The sequence below is a fragment of the Agaricus bisporus genome (assembly GCF_000300575.1).
Source record: "Agaricus bisporus var. bisporus H97 unplaced genomic scaffold AGABI2scaffold_6, whole genome shotgun sequence".
In the NCBI taxonomy this organism is placed as follows: Eukaryota; Fungi; Basidiomycota; class Agaricomycetes; order Agaricales; family Agaricaceae; genus Agaricus; species Agaricus bisporus.
Window position 1 is genome coordinate 1,788,036 of NW_006267369.1, and position 16,665 is coordinate 1,804,700.

General features: G+C 44.8%; 6 protein-coding genes across 6 annotated transcripts; 2 read left to right on the forward strand and 4 right to left on the reverse strand.

Moving 5' to 3' along the window:
• Positions 1 to 3,372: 3,372 nt before the first annotated feature.
• On the reverse strand, positions 3,373 to 4,982 carry AGABI2DRAFT_136947 (hypothetical protein). Its single transcript, XM_006462046.1, has 7 exons — positions 4,755 to 4,982; positions 4,670 to 4,693; positions 4,570 to 4,617; positions 4,292 to 4,514; positions 4,181 to 4,237; positions 3,661 to 4,125; positions 3,373 to 3,599 (listed from the first exon to the last, which is right to left on the reverse strand). Exons 1-7 carry the CDS (start codon positions 4,803 to 4,805, stop codon positions 3,571 to 3,573), a joined length of 897 nt encoding a protein of 298 aa, XP_006462109.1. The 5' UTR covers positions 4,806 to 4,982; the 3' UTR covers positions 3,373 to 3,570.
• A 123-nt stretch (positions 4,983 to 5,105) lies between these two features.
• On the reverse strand, positions 5,106 to 6,447 carry AGABI2DRAFT_136948 (hypothetical protein). The gene is made up of 10 exons (XM_006462047.1): positions 6,306 to 6,447; positions 6,262 to 6,263; positions 6,148 to 6,175; positions 5,963 to 6,093; positions 5,859 to 5,907; positions 5,763 to 5,794; positions 5,551 to 5,709; positions 5,456 to 5,488; positions 5,378 to 5,401; positions 5,106 to 5,327 (listed from the first exon to the last, which is right to left on the reverse strand). Exons 1-10 carry the CDS (start codon positions 6,417 to 6,419, stop codon positions 5,270 to 5,272), a joined length of 630 nt encoding a protein of 209 aa, XP_006462110.1. The 5' UTR covers positions 6,420 to 6,447; the 3' UTR covers positions 5,106 to 5,269.
• Positions 6,448 to 6,539: 92 nt separating this feature from the next.
• On the forward strand, positions 6,540 to 8,147 carry AGABI2DRAFT_118972 (hypothetical protein; the record flags this gene model as incomplete). The annotated part of the gene is made up of 7 exons (XM_006462048.1): positions 6,540 to 6,546; positions 6,598 to 6,724; positions 6,786 to 6,798; positions 6,863 to 7,334; positions 7,390 to 7,484; positions 7,535 to 7,858; positions 7,941 to 8,147. 7 exons carry the CDS (start codon positions 6,540 to 6,542, stop codon positions 8,145 to 8,147), a joined length of 1,245 nt encoding a protein of 414 aa, XP_006462111.1.
• A 349-nt stretch (positions 8,148 to 8,496) lies between these two features.
• Positions 8,497 to 12,214, reverse strand: AGABI2DRAFT_206331 (hypothetical protein). Its single transcript, XM_006462049.1, has 16 exons — positions 12,120 to 12,214; positions 12,044 to 12,064; positions 11,958 to 11,984; positions 11,864 to 11,892; positions 11,770 to 11,797; positions 11,295 to 11,712; positions 10,976 to 11,166; positions 10,564 to 10,918; positions 10,496 to 10,505; positions 10,388 to 10,443; positions 10,296 to 10,331; positions 10,127 to 10,235; positions 9,822 to 10,055; positions 9,563 to 9,768; positions 9,376 to 9,504; positions 8,497 to 9,326 (listed from the first exon to the last, which is right to left on the reverse strand). The coding sequence occupies exons 1-16, from the start codon at positions 12,188 to 12,190 to the stop codon at positions 8,502 to 8,504; spliced, it is 2,745 nt and encodes a 914-aa protein (XP_006462112.1). The 5' UTR covers positions 12,191 to 12,214; the 3' UTR covers positions 8,497 to 8,501.
• An 851-nt stretch (positions 12,215 to 13,065) lies between these two features.
• Positions 13,066 to 13,947, forward strand: AGABI2DRAFT_178999 (hypothetical protein). The gene is made up of 4 exons (XM_006462050.1): positions 13,066 to 13,383; positions 13,447 to 13,511; positions 13,576 to 13,717; positions 13,768 to 13,947. Exons 1-4 carry the CDS (start codon positions 13,138 to 13,140, stop codon positions 13,858 to 13,860), a joined length of 546 nt encoding a protein of 181 aa, XP_006462113.1. The 5' UTR covers positions 13,066 to 13,137; the 3' UTR covers positions 13,861 to 13,947.
• Positions 13,948 to 14,046: 99 nt separating this feature from the next.
• On the reverse strand, positions 14,047 to 16,267 carry AGABI2DRAFT_206335 (hypothetical protein; the record flags this gene model as incomplete). Its single annotated transcript, XM_006462051.1, has 10 exons — positions 14,047 to 14,561; positions 14,624 to 14,753; positions 14,831 to 14,961; positions 15,057 to 15,104; positions 15,219 to 15,285; positions 15,437 to 15,681; positions 15,757 to 15,839; positions 15,892 to 16,003; positions 16,063 to 16,148; positions 16,207 to 16,267. 10 exons carry the CDS (start codon positions 16,265 to 16,267, stop codon positions 14,103 to 14,105), a joined length of 1,422 nt encoding a protein of 473 aa, XP_006462114.1. The 3' UTR covers positions 14,047 to 14,102.
• Between the last annotated feature and the right edge of the window lie 398 nt (positions 16,268 to 16,665).

Sequence of the window (16,665 nt, forward strand, 5' to 3'; positions counted from 1 at the left end):
ATTGGTGAGTTGGTCTTTTCATATCCTTTACGCTTAACATAATTTACAAGTTGCTTAGGTCAGGCAGGCTACGTATTTGGACGGTTTCTTTCTTTCTGTGTCTCCTATGTGTCGTTACTGTTAACTTTTCTTTGGTTTTCAACAGGAACCGGAATCGAAACAAGGATGGTACATTGGTGAGTTGGTTTTTTCATATCCTTTACGCTTAACATTTACAAGTTGCTTAGGTCGGGCAGGCTACGTATTCGGACGGTTTCTTTCTTTCCGTGTCTTCTATGTGTCTTTGCAATTAATTTTTCTTTAGTACTAAACAGGAACCGTAATCGAAACAAGGATGGTACATTGGTGAGTTGGTTTTTTCTCATGTCCTTTACGCTTTTTATATTTACACATTGCTTAGGTCAGGCAGGCTACGTATCTGGACCGTTTCTTTCTTTCCGTGTCTTCTATGTGTCTTTGCAATTAATTTTTCTTTAGTACTAAACAGGAACCGTAATCGAAACAAGGATGGTACATTGGTGAGTTGGTTTTTTCATATCCTTTACGCTTAACATTTACAAGTTGCTTAGGTCGGGCAGGCTACGTATTCGGACGGTTTCTTTCTTTCCGTGTCTTCTATGTGTCTTTGCAATTAATTTTTCTTTAGTACTAAACAGGAACCGTAATCGAAACAAGGATGGTACATTGGTGAGTTGGTTTTTTCTCATGTCCTTTACGCTTTTTATATTTACACATTGCTTAGGTCAGGCAGGCTACGTATCTGGACCGTTTCTTTCTTTCCGTGTCTTCTATGTGTCTTTGCAATTAATTTTTCTTTAGTACTAAACAGGAACCGTAATCGAAACAAGGATGGTACATTGGTGAGTTGGTTTTTTCATATCCTCTACGCTTAACATTTACAAGTTGCTTAGGTCAGGCAGGCTACGTATTCGGACGGTTTCTTTCTTTCTGTGTCTCCTATGTGTCGTTACTGTTAACTTTTCTTTAGTACCAAACAGGAACCGGAATCGAAACAAGGATGGTACATTGGTGAGTTACTTTTTTCTCATGTCCTTTACGCTTTTTATATTTACACGTTGCTTAGGTCGGGCAGGCTACGTATCTGGACCGTTTCTTTCTTTCTGTATCTCTTATGTGTCTTTGCTGTTAACTTTTCTTTAGTACTATACAGGAATCGGAATCGAAACAAGGATGGTACATTGGTAAGTTATCGCCTCCGCATCACTCTAAATGTTTATTTAAACATCGCTTATAGGTCAGGATTTGTATTGGGCTTTCTTTTTTTTCTTCTCTCGTATCCTGTCTATTTAACCTTCTTTTAGTGCGGAGCGAGAAACGGAGCTGGATACAAGTAAGTCTCCATTATTCTTCCCATTGAGATGATCGCTAAATATAGTGTAATCAGGTATTTGGCCGAGTGCGCCGATCCGACGCTGGTAATTATAACGCCTGATTGATTTCTCTAATGTTACAATGTGTCTTATTGTTCGTGGACATTTCAGGTGTGACACTCAAGGCTCAAGGCGTGCGCTACCCTCAAGGCTCAGAATAAGGTATACCTTTTTACCTCTCTTTTGTAGTTACTATATCCTGTTGCTTTCTTTTTCATGTAATTTCTTTGGGGATCATTGGCAATGTCAGAGCTTGACCAACTCTGGCATTGAAGGCGGCGTGGGATTGGTCGTCCTGCAAAGCTCCCAGTGGTTCCCCCTTTTTGTGCTTTTATTCTTTCTTTTGTTTCATTTTCTCACTATTATCATTTCTATCATGCCGATGGGGAGGGGGAACCTACGCTTCAAGAATATATGCGTGTATTACATCCGCGAGGAAGGCCGGCGTATATTCCTGGTACGTTTTTTTCCCAGAGAATCACTGTCAAAGTACAGTTCTTTAATGCCATTTATTCGACTTTATGTTTTAGTCGTTCGTTTATGGGTTCATGTAAACATCAAAGCCTTCAAGACACGTACGGCGCTCGCTGATATCGGAAGTGACAATGGGTTCGGGTGGAATTGTATGCACTGGGGTTTGCAAGCGCTTGCAGGTTTCCTACATATGTGAGTTCACACTCTCTCTTTCCTCGTCCTCTTTTCCTTTCTTTTCTCAACCCTTCTCTAGCTTTTTGGGTTAGGAGGAATTTGGGAGGATGCGACGGAGGAGACTAGGGCTATGAGATTCTTACCGTCGGGCCGTCGAAATACCGGGTTTAATGAGAGATTTCCAGCATTATTATCAAACAGACCGATTTCCCTAGATATTGCTTTACTGTGTAATTGAAATAATTTGGTCATCTGTTACCCTCGTCTTGCGTTTAAGCATATGTCGTTGCGAAAGATACTACAAGTGGGCAGTGTCCTATAAAAAAACACTTATTTAATGATCGATCTATCGCGCGTAGACAATATTCAGAGATAAGAATGAATTTTGGATGTAAATGTATATCGTACAGCATCTCTTAAGTATAACCATACTCGGTTCAAAGAGTGGACTATTAAGTTAGCTACGTTCTGTGTGTCAACTATGAATGTACAAAAATCACCGTGAAATGATACTGGCAAACATGTCAAGCAAATATATCAACATGATTTTGGGCGCTCCTCAAGGCTATTACCGTCCCTCTCAACGATCGCCGAATTGTGTCGAGTTCGAACCCACCTCTGCATGCGTCACTGAATGAATGAATGGCTTACTTCCACCGCTAGTATCGTAAACTATCCAATACCCACCCATAAGTAGCGCACTTTTTTGGTTTTAGCTATTAATGTCAGCTCGAACTTGAATATCAAAACGTTAAATCACTTTTGCACTGCCGCGGTACTACATCGGCAGTCTCACTCCTGTCCCCTAACAAGCCGGCAAGCCCGGATCATGTCCAAGGTCAGGGCTTCAACCAACAAATAGATGCAGAGGTGGTGTGACAACAATCCAGGAGGCCTGACCTAGTTGCATACATTCCGGTAGTCGATGAGGCAGCACAACGGAATGTTCCACCCCAGTATTCGCCTCTTAGCGTCCTATTCTAAACGCGTGAACTCCGTAAAGAATTCGGCATATCCCAGGTACATCTCAGGTACATCCAATGATGATCCAAGGCACATCCCAGGCTTTCATGATCAGTCTCCTTCTTTCGCGCTTCCTTCTATTCTCATACACTGATCTCGCCAATCGGATACCAGCAACCAAGATATAACCCCTTTTCGGCCTTCGACTGCATGGGTTTTATATTTTTGTCCCTGCCAATAACAATCAGTCTCCAAGGTTATCGATACCAGACTTCTGATTGGTCCCAAGTACAAGCAAGCATGAGTACACTCGGCTCTTGTCATACCGGTGTCATCCAAAACAAATTGAACAACAGACCTCAACAGGTGGGCCGAGAGAAATAAGAACTCTCCACGTTTAGGTGTATTAGATTAAGAATGCGAATGTGATGCGCCTGTAAATCAGAAGGGATAAACTCGAAATGTGAGATACAAATGTGGAGATGAGTCTATGCTGTACGAGTCTGTGTGCGCGTGCTGGTTCCTCCACGCCAATTACTTTGATTCCACATCAAATTAGACCAGATAACTATAATGTATCCGATCTGATTGCGGCCTCTGCAAAAGACGAACTAGGTCAGCGAAAGGAATCAACTAAAGAATAGACGTGGTTACGCACTGAAGAACTCATATGATAGCCAGCAAAGCGCAGTACTGGGCATAGTGGACATGACACGAGGAGTCAGTCCTCTAGCAAACCCTTTTATACCATCCCGTCTCCAGATGATTCGAAGAGCGTCCATCATTCCATTCGCAGACCGAATGTCGGCTTCATGAGATGTTCCTCTGGTTTGAAGTATTGTTTTTGCGACATCTAGTGGTGTCGTGACAGCTGCAGCGACAGCACCAGCAATGGCACCAGCAGTAATATGTGACACAGGAGAATACTCATTACGGGGGTTCATGAAACGCTTCACTTGTTCGTAAACAGTGTACTGGATAGCATTGAAGGGTATGGAGATGGCGAGGGTTGTCGGATATGAAACATAGAAGGCAGAAAGACCTTCAGTTCGGTAAACCGTTGTTGCGCATTTTAAGCCCGAACGGAATTCTGACTTATGGAGTTGCATACGTTGCTTGATGACTATGGAATGTGATGTTTAATAAGTGCGCTAGGCGGATCTTCGACGGGGACGCACCATCGAACGGATTCATAAGTGCATCGCTGGCAATCGTGGCAGAAGCGCCGGCCAATGCTATGGAAGACATGTCAGTGTCAATGTGGCAGAAAAAATGATGCAGGAACGCACAATGCGCAAGCCACTGGTTTCCGGCCTCGTTCCCCCCCGCCAGCTCCTTGACTGCTTCTAGTGTACCAAAATGAACAGCGTGCGCCGGACCAGCACCGACCACGACAGAAGAAACGCCACGCCATAGAGCCCTCACACCTTCTGTTGACGATATTCGTGTAAAGGCATTACCGACGCCGCTGTAGACTGCTACAGGTGAAGTCGAGAAGACTTGCATGCGCGTCTGTCCAAGCAAAAAAACTGAGCAACTTCACAATGAGACTGTCCGCACGACGTACTTTGATACTGTCGATAGGAAACATGACAGCATGTTCTGAAATACCAGCCTGCAAGGAAGTGAGCAAAATATCCCAATGTCGAGAGGGCGCGACGACTCACAAGGGCGCCAGCAAGCATGTTGACCTGGAGCGCGAGAACACGTTAACAGACAAAGTAACATGCCCGAGGATGTGCGTGTACTGACAGTCATACCGGCATTTGGGGGGAGAGCTTCATATTCTGGTTCATCGGCCATGGTGAAGTGTTATTGCCGCGAGCGAGGAATGGTCGCGTAAACAAGACCTGAATGCTTTGTCTATGGCACAGACGAAGCTTGAGACCAGAGATGAGGGCGGGGGAGGGTAATGTCCAAGAGTGTCCGGAAGGGGAAAGAAAAGGCAGGAAAAGGAACAGATTTGAACTTGTTCTAAACATTTGATTGGCTTACCGCGGTCCTTGACGCACTCAGTGGCCAACCCCTTGTGCGAATGCCTCGACAATCCAGTGCTTGGCAGAACACACCGCCGTATCAATATATCACTGCTCGGAGGCAGAACAACATTTCAACAAATATGTATTGACAGACGAATTATCTTCTCCAAAAATAACTGGCCACAAAACAAAGAAACCTGATTACAACCTTGCGCAATTTCTTCTCGTCGTTGCGTGTACAGCACATTTTATGTATCAGATACCAACACTTAATCCGCGCTGCCACTCTTACCGCACGAGAGATGCCCTGTCGGCCGCTGCTAGTTGATCGTGTGCCTCGATATCACTGTTCCACCTCAGCTCGCGAATTGCACTACGAATGCCATGGACACTCACCTCGCCTCCCACGGATATTCCACCCTATCATTAAAGACGTTTAACAGAGGATCTATGTGCCGATGGCTGGAGACTCACCATACGTCATCCACTTCGGCTCCAGCAAAATATCTGCATTACAGAAGAATCTTTGGCTTTAATAAAATATAGACTTTAGGAGGGGTTGTACTGACAAAACGCTAGCTGGTATTCCAGCCATTTTCGGTCTTGTAACTTTGTTATGAACGACGAAGATGGCAAACTTGGTCGCCTTCCTCAAAGCTTCTCTTTCTGATTCTGGGTGGTTCAATATCTCCTCTTCGACATCTTTCTGCAGCTCGGAAAGAGCATATCTAATATACTGTGTGAGTAATTCATCTTTAACGAGTGAAAACATGCCACAAACGAAAGTGTTGTTCGTGAGTCGTCTACTTCGTCCTGTAGGAATCGTAATTAATAATTATCAAAGCTAAAATGCACAAGATTGAAATAGACCACGAACGACGATAAGATTACGTTTCCCAAGCAACAATTTCCCTGCATTAGGGCCACTGGATGCTAGGTGATCAAGTCTATTGAAAGGTGAGGGGGGGAGAGGTAGCTTACAGCCATTGGGTTCGAATGACTTCTCTGCCGATTTGTTCGGCTGTCGTGCCTTCCAAAGGCTCGTAAAGTGAGAGGCCGATCGCTTGAATCCTCAGGGTCTTGTTGTCCGTAGATCCTCTGAGGAACGTGCGCTTTGATAACATATTCAGAAGTTCGACCATCGAAAAGCATTGTTATAAGCTCACCATAACCCGTGCGGGGAAATAACCACTGCGAGGACAGATCGACATCTCAGTTGTTCGCGATGTTGTAGATGCTACGAAAAATCTATACTAACCCGCCACCTGTGGGGGGGGGGGCCTTCTCTAAGTGCAAAAGATAACGATGAGCTTTTGTTGGACGTACCGATAGCAATCATGAGATCTGGATTGAAATCTGCGGCAATTTTGGGGCACGCATTGCGGATGATGTTGTGAATGTCGTTATATGTAACGTAGACGTGTTTGATTTCAGCCATAACGAAGACAGAGCTATAAAGAGAACACTTGATTTTTTTTTTTTCGCGGAGTGATTGAACTACTTATTTTAGTTGCCGAGGTTTGATCTGATCGCGTGCTTTTATCTTCTTTCAACTCCCATGCCCGGTACATTTCTTTCTCTTCAATCTTCCGCGACGCGTTCTTAATGTCTTGCAGAAACACCCTCTGGTTCATCAACCCCCAAAGGCATCGGAAACTTTGTTAAAAAACAAAGTGAAGTCACTCGACAAGGCACTCAGAAACTAAAATTCACGCCCACCCTCCCTGCTCGACGAAAGAAGGAGTAAGTAAGTTTCTAGTCCTCGGCTATCTCACCATTTCCTCGCTCATAAACATGAATACAGTGAAGTAAAACCTGTTAGTCTATCTCGCCACTATTGTGCCTCTCCGGTATGGAAATTCTCAAAGTTCGATTCCTTAGGAACCAACCCCTCAAGCAGTGCCTGAAACGTCCACTGCGTCGGCCAGAGGCCGTGGCAGAGGACGCGGCGCTGCAGATGGAGGTGCAGGCTCAGGTCGAGGACGCGGAAGAGGTGCACCTCCCCCCGTTGAAATGACTGCGAGTGGTCCTTTCGCCATGGGTCCCACTCTTGCAGGAAATCAAACTCGTCGTCCAGCCCCTCGAGCAGATTTCACACCCGCTGTCCCTACAGCATCCTCATCCAGCGTTGCATTAGGACAAAATTTGACTCGAACAACCGCACCGACGCTCAAAGGTTTGGACAAAGGGAAGGCAAAAGTGAAAGAAGAGGAAGAGGAAGTTTATTCGGATCCGGATGAGGGTGTCGAGATCATCGATATGAACAACATCGGACACATGGACTGGATGGCTCCAGAGAGCTTGAGGGAAGAGAGGAAACTTGAAAAGGTAAAGGTAGACTCGGACGTTGCTGGTACGTCGATCTATCTTGGTGCGACGACTGAGGCCTAAATATCTTTTTCTTCCAGATACTAGAAACGCGCTAGACCTGAGCGAGAGCGAAGGCGAGGAAGAGCTTGAAGATCTCATCGAGGATTTCGCTGCTAAAAATGATTTAGATACCGTACGAATCTTCTTCTCCTCCTACACTCATCTTTGACCACTGTACCCCAGGATTCTACATTAAGAGAAGATCGACTTTACTTCTTCCAATTCCCCGCGCCTTTCCCAAAATTTACAAATCCAACCTCAGACTTACATCATACTGCCACTCCTGCTGAACTCGTCGCCCCTCAAATGCAAGCAGAATCTTCCACAAAAAGAGTTTCTTTCGCACCAGATACCAAACAACCCACTACTCCCAGCTCTTCTCGCCCTTCCACTGCCCCTCCCTCAGAGTTACCCAAAGAAGAGCCTATTGATGGTGTAATTGGTCAGCTAGAAGTATATAAGAGTGGGGCTGTCAAAATTCGGCTGGCAAATGGTATTCTATTCGATGTAAGAATATTCTTTTACTTCACGTCCCTTTCTGGAGCACTGATTTCATTTCATTTTTTTTCCCCACTTGGCATCTTCATAGGTCAGTGCCGCAACCCAGCCCTCATTCCTCCAACAAGTTGTCCACCTCGACATGGAAAATAAACACCTCACGGTCCTCGGCGAAGTGAACAAACAATTCGTCGCCTCACCGGACATCGATTCTCTCTTGAACGGTATGGAACGAAAAGACGCGGTGGGACCCACGTTCGAGGGAGAAGAGGATTTGATTAAAATGGGTATCGCATGAATTATCTCCATGACTTTAGATGGCCTTGAATGATATTGTGCGAGATAGAGGGGGGTAATAAAAATAAAAGAAACCCTAAGAAGCCCACGAGAGCCCAAGTCAAGATACCACAAAGACATCAAAGACTACCTGTAAACATAACAGGGATTGTTCTGCCCAATACCAAAGTAAATGACAATACACGTAAGAGTAAGTAGTCGAACAAAAAATAAGGCCGAAAGACCGAAAGAACGAAAAACAAAGAAATACCATAAAATTCCGCTCATGAGACGAGATGCCGCTGGCATGAAAACAAAACCCCAAAACCCCAAAACGAAGAAAAAGAAACCCAAAAAACCCACAAGAAATCACCGATCATGGCCGAAAGTCTTGTGCAAAGTTACTCCAAATGTCACCCTGAGATATTCCAGTCATCGGAATTCGTTCAGGGAACTGTTGCGGTGATTGGGCGTGTTGGAATTGTGTATTGGCATTTGTAGGTGACGAGAGGGTATATCCCAGGTCAATTCCACTCCCATCAGCATATGCAGGCGATGGCGGTTGATACTGTCCAAGACTTGATTGCCATGAGTGGTTCGCTTCCACGGCCCTTGCGAAGCCGTTATTCATAGAATGTGAAGAGTAAGCGCTGGGAACTTCGAATTGAGGTGAATAGGTCGCATCTGATGACACAGAATAGGTGTCCATCGCAGCTACAGCGGCCCGAGATAGGGTAGATGGAGATGTGGGTGACGTTAGGGGACTCGAATTCGCCGGATACGGAGCAAACGTATTTGGATGTGTTGGATATTCGGGTTGAACCATCGGTTGTGGATTGGGTGGTGGCATCTGCGGCGGAAATGACTGTTCGAGTTGCGGCGAGAAATAGTTGTAGACTTCATGCTTGTGCTCGTTTTCACTTCGATAATAATCATTAAGCAACTGCACGGCTCCTGCCTGTGATGGCATCGGCGCAGGCGCAACCGGCGACGGCTGATTGTTTGGTCGTGCCACTGAACCCTCGCTGACATTCGAAGGTGAACTGTTATTGGATTTAGGCACGATGAGGGACTTGCGACCACCGAGTACATCCAAAGCGTCCGGCTCTGACGGATCTGTTGGTTGCCTATCAATGCCATGACCTCGATGATATGCTGCAAGTGATTGTTCTGCCCTCTCGACCAGGTTTTGCATGTGACGCTGAAACAACGTTAGAGCAGCGTTACAATTCTCACGATTAATATCATACCAGTGATGCCTCTGATCGACAAGGTCGAGAGCCTTCTTCGTACAGCATCAGTGCTTCCTTGAGATCGATATAGCACTCGCGAGCCAGAGTAAAAGCAGGACATTCAACCACCACAGCGCTGAGGACGATCTACAAATAAGTTTTAAGTATTTATTTCAAGATTTTGTGAAAAAAAAAGAATACTTACGCAAGAAGAATATACAGCGGTCCAGAAGTACCAACCATGTCGCACGATCCTGGGGTGTTTAGCATACAATCCATGAATATGCTGACAAATCGTTCGCGCAGACGTGATAACGGCGTAAACCGATGGTGCATAATCGTTTTTGAACGGGTCTTGAGAATTTTGCCGTAGAGCCTGGGCGAAATAGCTACGGTGAATATACAGCAAATCTTAATAATCGATTAGCAAGAATCAAACGATGAACAGAAGGGAGACGACGAACTAGATTCTTTCATAAACCTTGCGGTAGCCTGCTCGCAAGCTAGTTTACTATCATTCGACCAGCCATGAGGACTCTTCGGATTGGCTGGTGTCCACAGATGTTCCGGTGGGATAAGTTCACGTAACTGCCGATCCAATTCAAGCAAATGAGAGTAGGGAGGCGTTTTGGTTGCGAAGACATGATCAGCGGATACAGTTAGACACTTTATGCAATACAATGTTCTCCAATTTTGGTCTGGTGACATTCATCAATCAGAATGAGAGGTAGAAGGTCACAGAAGAAGATAGAATAAACAATGTACTCACAGCCTGATTCTAGCTCACCCCTGTCATTTCTGATTGCGTAAAGATCGTCAGGTAATTGACAGTCTGTGTGGCCGATGGTAAGACAACCAGGTCTACCGTTTACAATGGCCTTTAATGAAAGGTGTTAGTAAGGGTGAATTAATCACTGAGGTAGCAAGGCACAACGTACGGTGTAAGTATCCCAGGTCCAGATCGCCCAGAAAATCTATGTTATGCGATCAGGGATACGAGATCTAGGAGCAAATGTCTTGAAACACTCACGCCACGTCGCCGTTGCACTTCCTCATGGGGTAAACTCCAACCTCCACTATCGCGTTCTACGGAAAAGAGTGAATCACCTCGTTAAAAAACCTTCATGCAACGACTTACGCAATCCAATCTGTCATAATATACAATGTTAGAACGATAACTCTGACCCGAAATAAACGATCACTCACCATTTGTGCGACCCTTGCCGCCAACCCTGTTATTAACCAGCGCTCTTCATTCGCCGATCTGTCCGAATTGAACAGATACCGTATCATCATAAATAAGGCTTCACAGGTTGCCACACTAGCGTCTGTGAGCATCGGATCCAACGATAATGCAGCGCGCGCTAGTTGATGATATCGAGCGGATAGCCAATGTGCTTGTTCCCCCGAAGCTTCATGGTAAAGCGCCCCATTAGCTATAACGATGAAGAAGACGGCTAGTTTATGGGAATGAATGACATTTGTGCTTGGAATGCCAGTACTGCCGTAAATGGGGTTCATGAATGTTCTGATGAATAAGGAGCGCGCAATGGGGTTATACCTGGGTAAGACCGTTAAAAAATGTTAAGAGGGGGACCATGTGAACAGGTTTGCGCACATCCAAGCACAAAATTCATAGTAAGTGTCGAAGAGCTGTAACGCAAATTCTTGTGGAGGTATGAAAGGCTGAAAAAGCTCCTTCTTGTGAGAAGAATCTTTGAGGCCAAATGGGAAAGCCATAGCTAATTCCATGACTTCGCGGGGAAAGCCGAGATCCCGCAGTCTGTACTTGCTCTCATCATACGTCGACTGTAGGAATTCTTATAAGACAACAGAATATATGAGGTGAATAAAGAACACACCGGTAAAAGGTCCTCGAGGTACTAATGGTCACATGCATCAAAGTTGAAGCGAAGAATCGGAAAAAAAATACTCACTTCCGCACCCGCTGTCTCTCCACGATACCGCATTTGTCCATCCTGTCCAATTGCGAGGGAACCAAGACCCTCTGAGATGCCTTTGATATTCTCACCTTCCTCTGCCGTGCCGTTGTATTGTTGTGATGCAGGAGCTGCGGAAGCGGGAGCTGAGTGCGCAGGGGCGGGTGCAGAATGTGCAGGGGCGGAAGGCGAGAGATCGGTAGTGGTGGCGGGAGTCACTTCCTCTGAATTTTCAGCGTCTGAGCTCATCTCAGACTCGACATTGTCCATCGGCGAATCATTCTGTTCCTGATGTTCAACTTTCATCTTCAACAAATGCGGAGCGCGCATCTCCAACAACTCTTCCAGCTCTCGAACTCTCGAAGTCAGATGTTTCACTTGTTTTGACAGTTCTTGCGCGTGTGCCATTAGGACTCTATAGAAACAGATGTTAGTCAAGCTCACTCCTGGGGTTAGAAGAGATGCCATTCACTTGTTGCCCTTCGTCGCTGGCAGAATGCCTGCAATACACATGAACAGTATTCAGAATCCCCATAAACCCAACAAAAAAAGAGGAATATCCTTACCATCCGGACAAATCGAAGCGCACCCTCGGCTAAATTTCCCAGCAAGGGTTCAATCTGCAGTCATAAAACGAGGCACGACAGACAGGTTACTCACCGAACACATGATTGACAAGGAAACACACTACAAAAAATTACCAACACATTCTACAGAGTGGAATTGCATTCGCTTATTGGGCATACCGGTCACATTTGAGCTTAGATCTGTACGGGTGAGTCTAAGGGATAATTCAAATGCACAAGGCAACAAGACACTCACCGACGACATTCCGCACAAGAGAGGCCCACTTTCCGGGGAGGATTAGAATCGACCCTTTCACTCACTCCCATGACAGTGGAGGGTGTGGTAGTTAGTACAGTCCAGCGGAAGACAGTTTGAGATAGATAGGAGTGATTGATATAGGGCTATGGGTCAATTCTGGTAAATGCCGGTGGCCGATGTTTATATTGTGATGTGTGAATGATGGCAATAAGTTATATATGCAACTCGACATGAACCAGATGGTCGGTTTGTTTGGTTCCACAGTCCTGTGACGGCGCCTTGCCCTCCCTGCCGCAAGTTACCGGCACGTACTTTATTGTTCCCAGCCGAGCGCTCCAACCACCGTTGCCCTCGTATGTTGCTGCAGCCATAGGTATGCCCTCATATATCCATCGCCGTTCGGGTACCCTTCAACACTTTGATTGGCGGACCACGGTTAGCAGCCGGGTCGACATTGAACAGAAGTGCTTCTACTTTCTATAGATAAATGCTAGTTATGTAAAACCCACCCTTCATCCACGCGTCCAAAATAGAGAATGTCATCTGTCATTTCATCGGTCAGCACCATTAACAGCATGCGGCATCTCAAACCCAAAAAAAAAAAAAAAAAAAACAAGAAAACAGTTTTCCAAAAGGGGGGGGGAATCAGACAAAGCGGATTCACTGCCAAAGCAGTTTCCTCCGAAGGTAGCGAGATATTTTTCATCAGCCGCAGGTCAACAACGACCTGCGTAAAGCCAAATGCCTCAGACATCATATACCTCCCCCATGAAAACAACAAAAAAAAAACCGACACAGCATGGATATGAAATCAAGAACAAACAAATATGACTCACCTGGAATGTATACAAGAAGGAAAGAAAGTCGTCGTTGTTGACACGCAACCTGCACGCAACACTTATAGAATTTTTGATCTCCGTTTCGGACACCGAAACTCCGATCCATCCCTTCATCGCGTGTCGTCGTCGTCGTCGTCAAAGCCAACGCCAAACCGAACGCAACCTGTGCTCTAATCATGTCATCGTCACAACAAAGTCAAGGAGGATTCACATTCCCAACAACTGGATTCGCCCAACCAGCCGCTGCAGAATCTCCCATAGCGACTTCTACTCCTTCAGCCATCCCTCAGCCCACCTCAACGACTCAAGCCAGCACCTCTTCTGCACCTTCCCAACCTCAAACACGTCAAGCAGCCGAAGAAGCGCGCAAAGATCGTACCTTGGCTGAATTTATGTTAATGCTCGATGATTACGAACCCCTTGTATGTGTATCAGTCTATTATTCATCTTCAAAACAAAACAAATTTTGATGTTATGATCTCAAGATTCCAAATGAGGTTACAGACTATTACCTGCAAAAAGTGGGTTTCGAATGTGAAGACGTGAGACTGTAAGTTATTCCCCTCTTCCTCGTTTTTTCCTAGTAATATCACATCCGTGTTTCCTTGATTCAGGAAACGACTTTTATCACTGGCAGCCCAAAAATTCGTTTCAGATATCGCCGCGGATGCATACCAACATGCTCGAATACGTACAAACGCAGCCGGTGGCCGAGCTCGTGTCAACCAGCCTTTCATCGGCGGAGGTCATGCCAAGGTACGACTTACATGTTTCACCACATTTCACCCTAACTGAATGAACAACAGGATAAAACACGCACGACTCTAACAATGGAAGATCTCAGTGCAGCTCTTGGAGAATATGGTATCAATTCCCGTAAACCCGAATATTACATATAGCAGGGGACCCACAATTCCAGTCAGTACAGATGTAACATTAGTCCTACTAATCATGAAACGTCTTTCTTTTTGAACAATGAACAACTGAAAAAAAGAAAAGAAAAGAAAAGAAATAGAAATAGAAAACCGGAACACGTTTAAACAGCGAGTACGAAAGCATATAGAAAGTCTAGAAATCAGTTGCATCTGTCACGACATTGCATGCCTGCATCATCATCATCGTCGCCATCAATCATACATCATCAGTACGATGAGATAGGTTCAGTAACCGCAGTCTTCGTGGTGATTTTAACACCAAAATCCTGCATGGCCTCATGAACATAATGCTGAGCACCCGCATTCCCAAGTGCCCCCCACTTAATCCACCAATCCTCCGCAGCCTCAATCGCATTATACCCAAACACTTCCCCAATTTCATCCCACTGTTCCCTCAACATACTATCATCCCAACTATCACCCACCGTCTTCAATGACAATTTCATTCCCTCATTCCGTAAATCTCGATCTTCTCCAGGTGGTAAAGTGACCAACATGGCGTTTCGTAGTTCAGAACTCTGGACTAGTTTGCATCGTTCATGTCGGATATCACAAAAGGCTTCTAGGAATTGAGGGATTTGTTCGGATGTGCTTAGACGGGACATTAAACCGCCAAGAACAGCAGCATCTTCAACTGCGAGACTGGCACTTTGCGTTGAACAAGGCTAGATGAATATAACGTGTGAGCAAAACGGGGATATATATATTGTTTTGAAGTTCTCTTTACCAATAGAGGATGTGCCGCATCTCCTACCAAGAGAACACGACCAGATTCATCTAACCAATCATCTACAACCTCACGCCTCACGAACCTAGCGCGATGCGCCGTGGGAACCAAATTGAATAGTTTCTTTATCCTGCAACAAAACCCCATAAATCATTCATTCATAAAAAAACAATCAATCAAAAAAAAAAAAACAAAAAAAAAACTAACCTAGGATCATAACCTTCAAAATCTATAGCGTTTGTCGGGATTTCTAAATCCCAACTTTCTTCTACGATGGCAGGACTATTGACTTCGTTGTCTGGCCAATAGACGTGAAGATTATATTCTGTACCGTTTCGCTAAAAAAAAAAAAAAGAAAAAAAAAACATTAGTTTTTGATTGATGTGATTTTTTTTCAAACGGGGAAATCTGAAACGTTGCAGGGTTGACTTACTATAGGATAGCCGAGTGCACCACGAGAATCTCCCATCCATATGGGCCACTTTAAACGATTCAAAAGAAGAAAAAAAACGAAAAAGGAAAAGAGAAAAGAAAAAGAAAAGAATAATAATCAGTCAAACGGTAAATAATGAAAGAATGATATTATTTTTCGAACCTCAGGAAGACCGGCATATTCTCGCAGATCCGGATCAGTTTCCATAGCCGACGCTGGGACAATGACACTGTGTCAACAACAAAGTTAGAACAAATCAAAAGGTTTACCCAAATTAGCAAAGCAAAGGCGAAAAAATTGTATAACCGGGGGTTGATGATGTGAGGGGGACCAGGCAAAAGAAAGAACCGGACCGAAAAGAACGCCAAAAGATAACGTACGTGTAGAAACTATGATTAGTATCCGAACCTTCATCCACTTCGGGTGCAACAAAGTTCCGAACAATGCTACGATGTCCATCGGCGCCTATAACCACATCCGCCTCCACAGTCGTCCCATCTTCCAATACAACACAAGGTTTTCGTGCATCTTGGTTAAAATTGACGTCTTGTATCGAAGTTTCAAAAGTGACAGAAGCTCCTACGGAAATTGCCAGTCGATATAGTGCTTGATGGAGGTCATAGTGCTAAAATAATTGATTTGGGTTCAAGTTAGATCGCTTTTTTTTTGACGAATGGAGAAAAACGGTTGTGGGACTGACATGCATTAGTAGAAAATCGGCGCCGGCTTCTCGGATGATATCTTCTTGCCATTCAAGGTGTCCCACGATTTCCCCCGTCTCAACTATTATTTTGAGTATAGGTCAGAACTAAGAACGGATTTAAAGCGCACTCACAAGTATGAAAGTTACTTTTGCGACATTTGGGAGCGACTCTTAGTTCTTCATGTAAACCCCATTCCAATAGTATCTTTGTAAGATTTGGCGGAACACGTAGTCCACCAGATCGCTAATCAGCGGTTAATAAGATTACGAGTACCTTGGCTTTTGGAAACAAGGCGCGCGTACCGTCGGGGAACCATTCGATTTCTCGAATACTTTAACGCCATGACCACTCTTGGCTAAAGCATAAGCCATTGCAAGGCCACCAATTCCTAGACAGCAACACGGAATCAACATCCCGACGAATGAACGAATAGTAAAGAGCCTTACCTCCACCCACGATAATGAAATCTATTAACAACTTTGGTCGTTTACTATTACTTAGTGTCATCTTTTGCAAATCCTGACGCAACTCGTTATGCATGTTCGTTCGGCGTTTGTAAAGGTAGGTAGTCGTCCGGATTGGAGATGTAAGTGGCGGTAGAAGAGATAGGAATGATAGTTCGGTTTTGAAAGGGAAGGGTGGGATGGATGGATGGATAGAGGGGGGGGTTTACGTTTATGTGTTAGTGACACACAACACCAATAAGTATATTGAAAAAAAGCTGATTGCCAAATTGCAAACAAGTCCGTTAGCGAAGGATTGAAAAAGAAGGGAAATTGTATTGTATTGCCTAGAACCTAAAAATAACAAGTTGATGGTGGTGGCGCTGTCCGAATTCTGATATGAGATATGAATGATCCCGTAATGAAAAAAGGGTTTTTTTTCTATTGTTCGCATGTTCAGTG

Excerpts from the sequence above, each read along its gene's own strand:
- AGABI2DRAFT_136947 (XM_006462046.1), bottom strand. The coding sequence starts at position 4,805 with ATGGCCGATGAACCAGAATATGAAGCTCTCCCCCCAAATGCCGGTATG. Across the intron at positions 4,694-4,754 it reads CCCCAAATGCCGGTATGACT|GTCAACATGCTTGCTGGCGC; the intron begins GTCAGTACACGC and ends CTCGCGCTCCAG. Across the intron at positions 4,126-4,180 it reads ACTTATGAATCCGTTCGATG|TCATCAAGCAACGTATGCAA; the intron begins GTGCGTCCCCGT and ends CACATTCCATAG.
- AGABI2DRAFT_206331 (XM_006462049.1), bottom strand. The coding sequence starts at position 12,190 with ATGGGAGTGAGTGAAAGGGTCGATTCTAATCCTCCCCGGAAAGTGGGC. Across the intron at positions 11,713-11,769 it reads CCAGCGACGAAGGGCAACAA|AGTCCTAATGGCACACGCGC; the intron begins GTGAATGGCATC and ends CTGTTTCTATAG. Across the intron at positions 9,769-9,821 it reads AAGGTTTATGAAAGAATCTA|ATTTGCTGTATATTCACCGT; the intron begins GTTCGTCGTCTC and ends TCGATTATTAAG.
- AGABI2DRAFT_136948 (XM_006462047.1), bottom strand. The coding sequence starts at position 6,419 with ATGGCTGAAATCAAACACGTCTACGTTACATATAACGACATTCACAAC. Across the intron at positions 5,908-5,962 it reads GTCATTCGAACCCAATGGCT|TGGCCCTAATGCAGGGAAAT; the intron begins GTAAGCTACCTC and ends CCTAGCATCCAG. Across the intron at positions 5,795-5,858 it reads GGAAACGTAATCTTATCGTC|GACGAAGTAGACGACTCACG; the intron begins GTTCGTGGTCTA and ends CGATTCCTACAG.
- AGABI2DRAFT_178999 (XM_006462050.1), top strand. The coding sequence starts at position 13,138 with ATGTCATCGTCACAACAAAGTCAAGGAGGATTCACATTCCCAACAACT. Across the intron at positions 13,384-13,446 it reads TCGATGATTACGAACCCCTT|ATTCCAAATGAGGTTACAGA; the intron begins GTATGTGTATCA and ends TATGATCTCAAG. Across the intron at positions 13,718-13,767 it reads TCGGCGGAGGTCATGCCAAG|GATAAAACACGCACGACTCT; the intron begins GTACGACTTACA and ends AATGAACAACAG.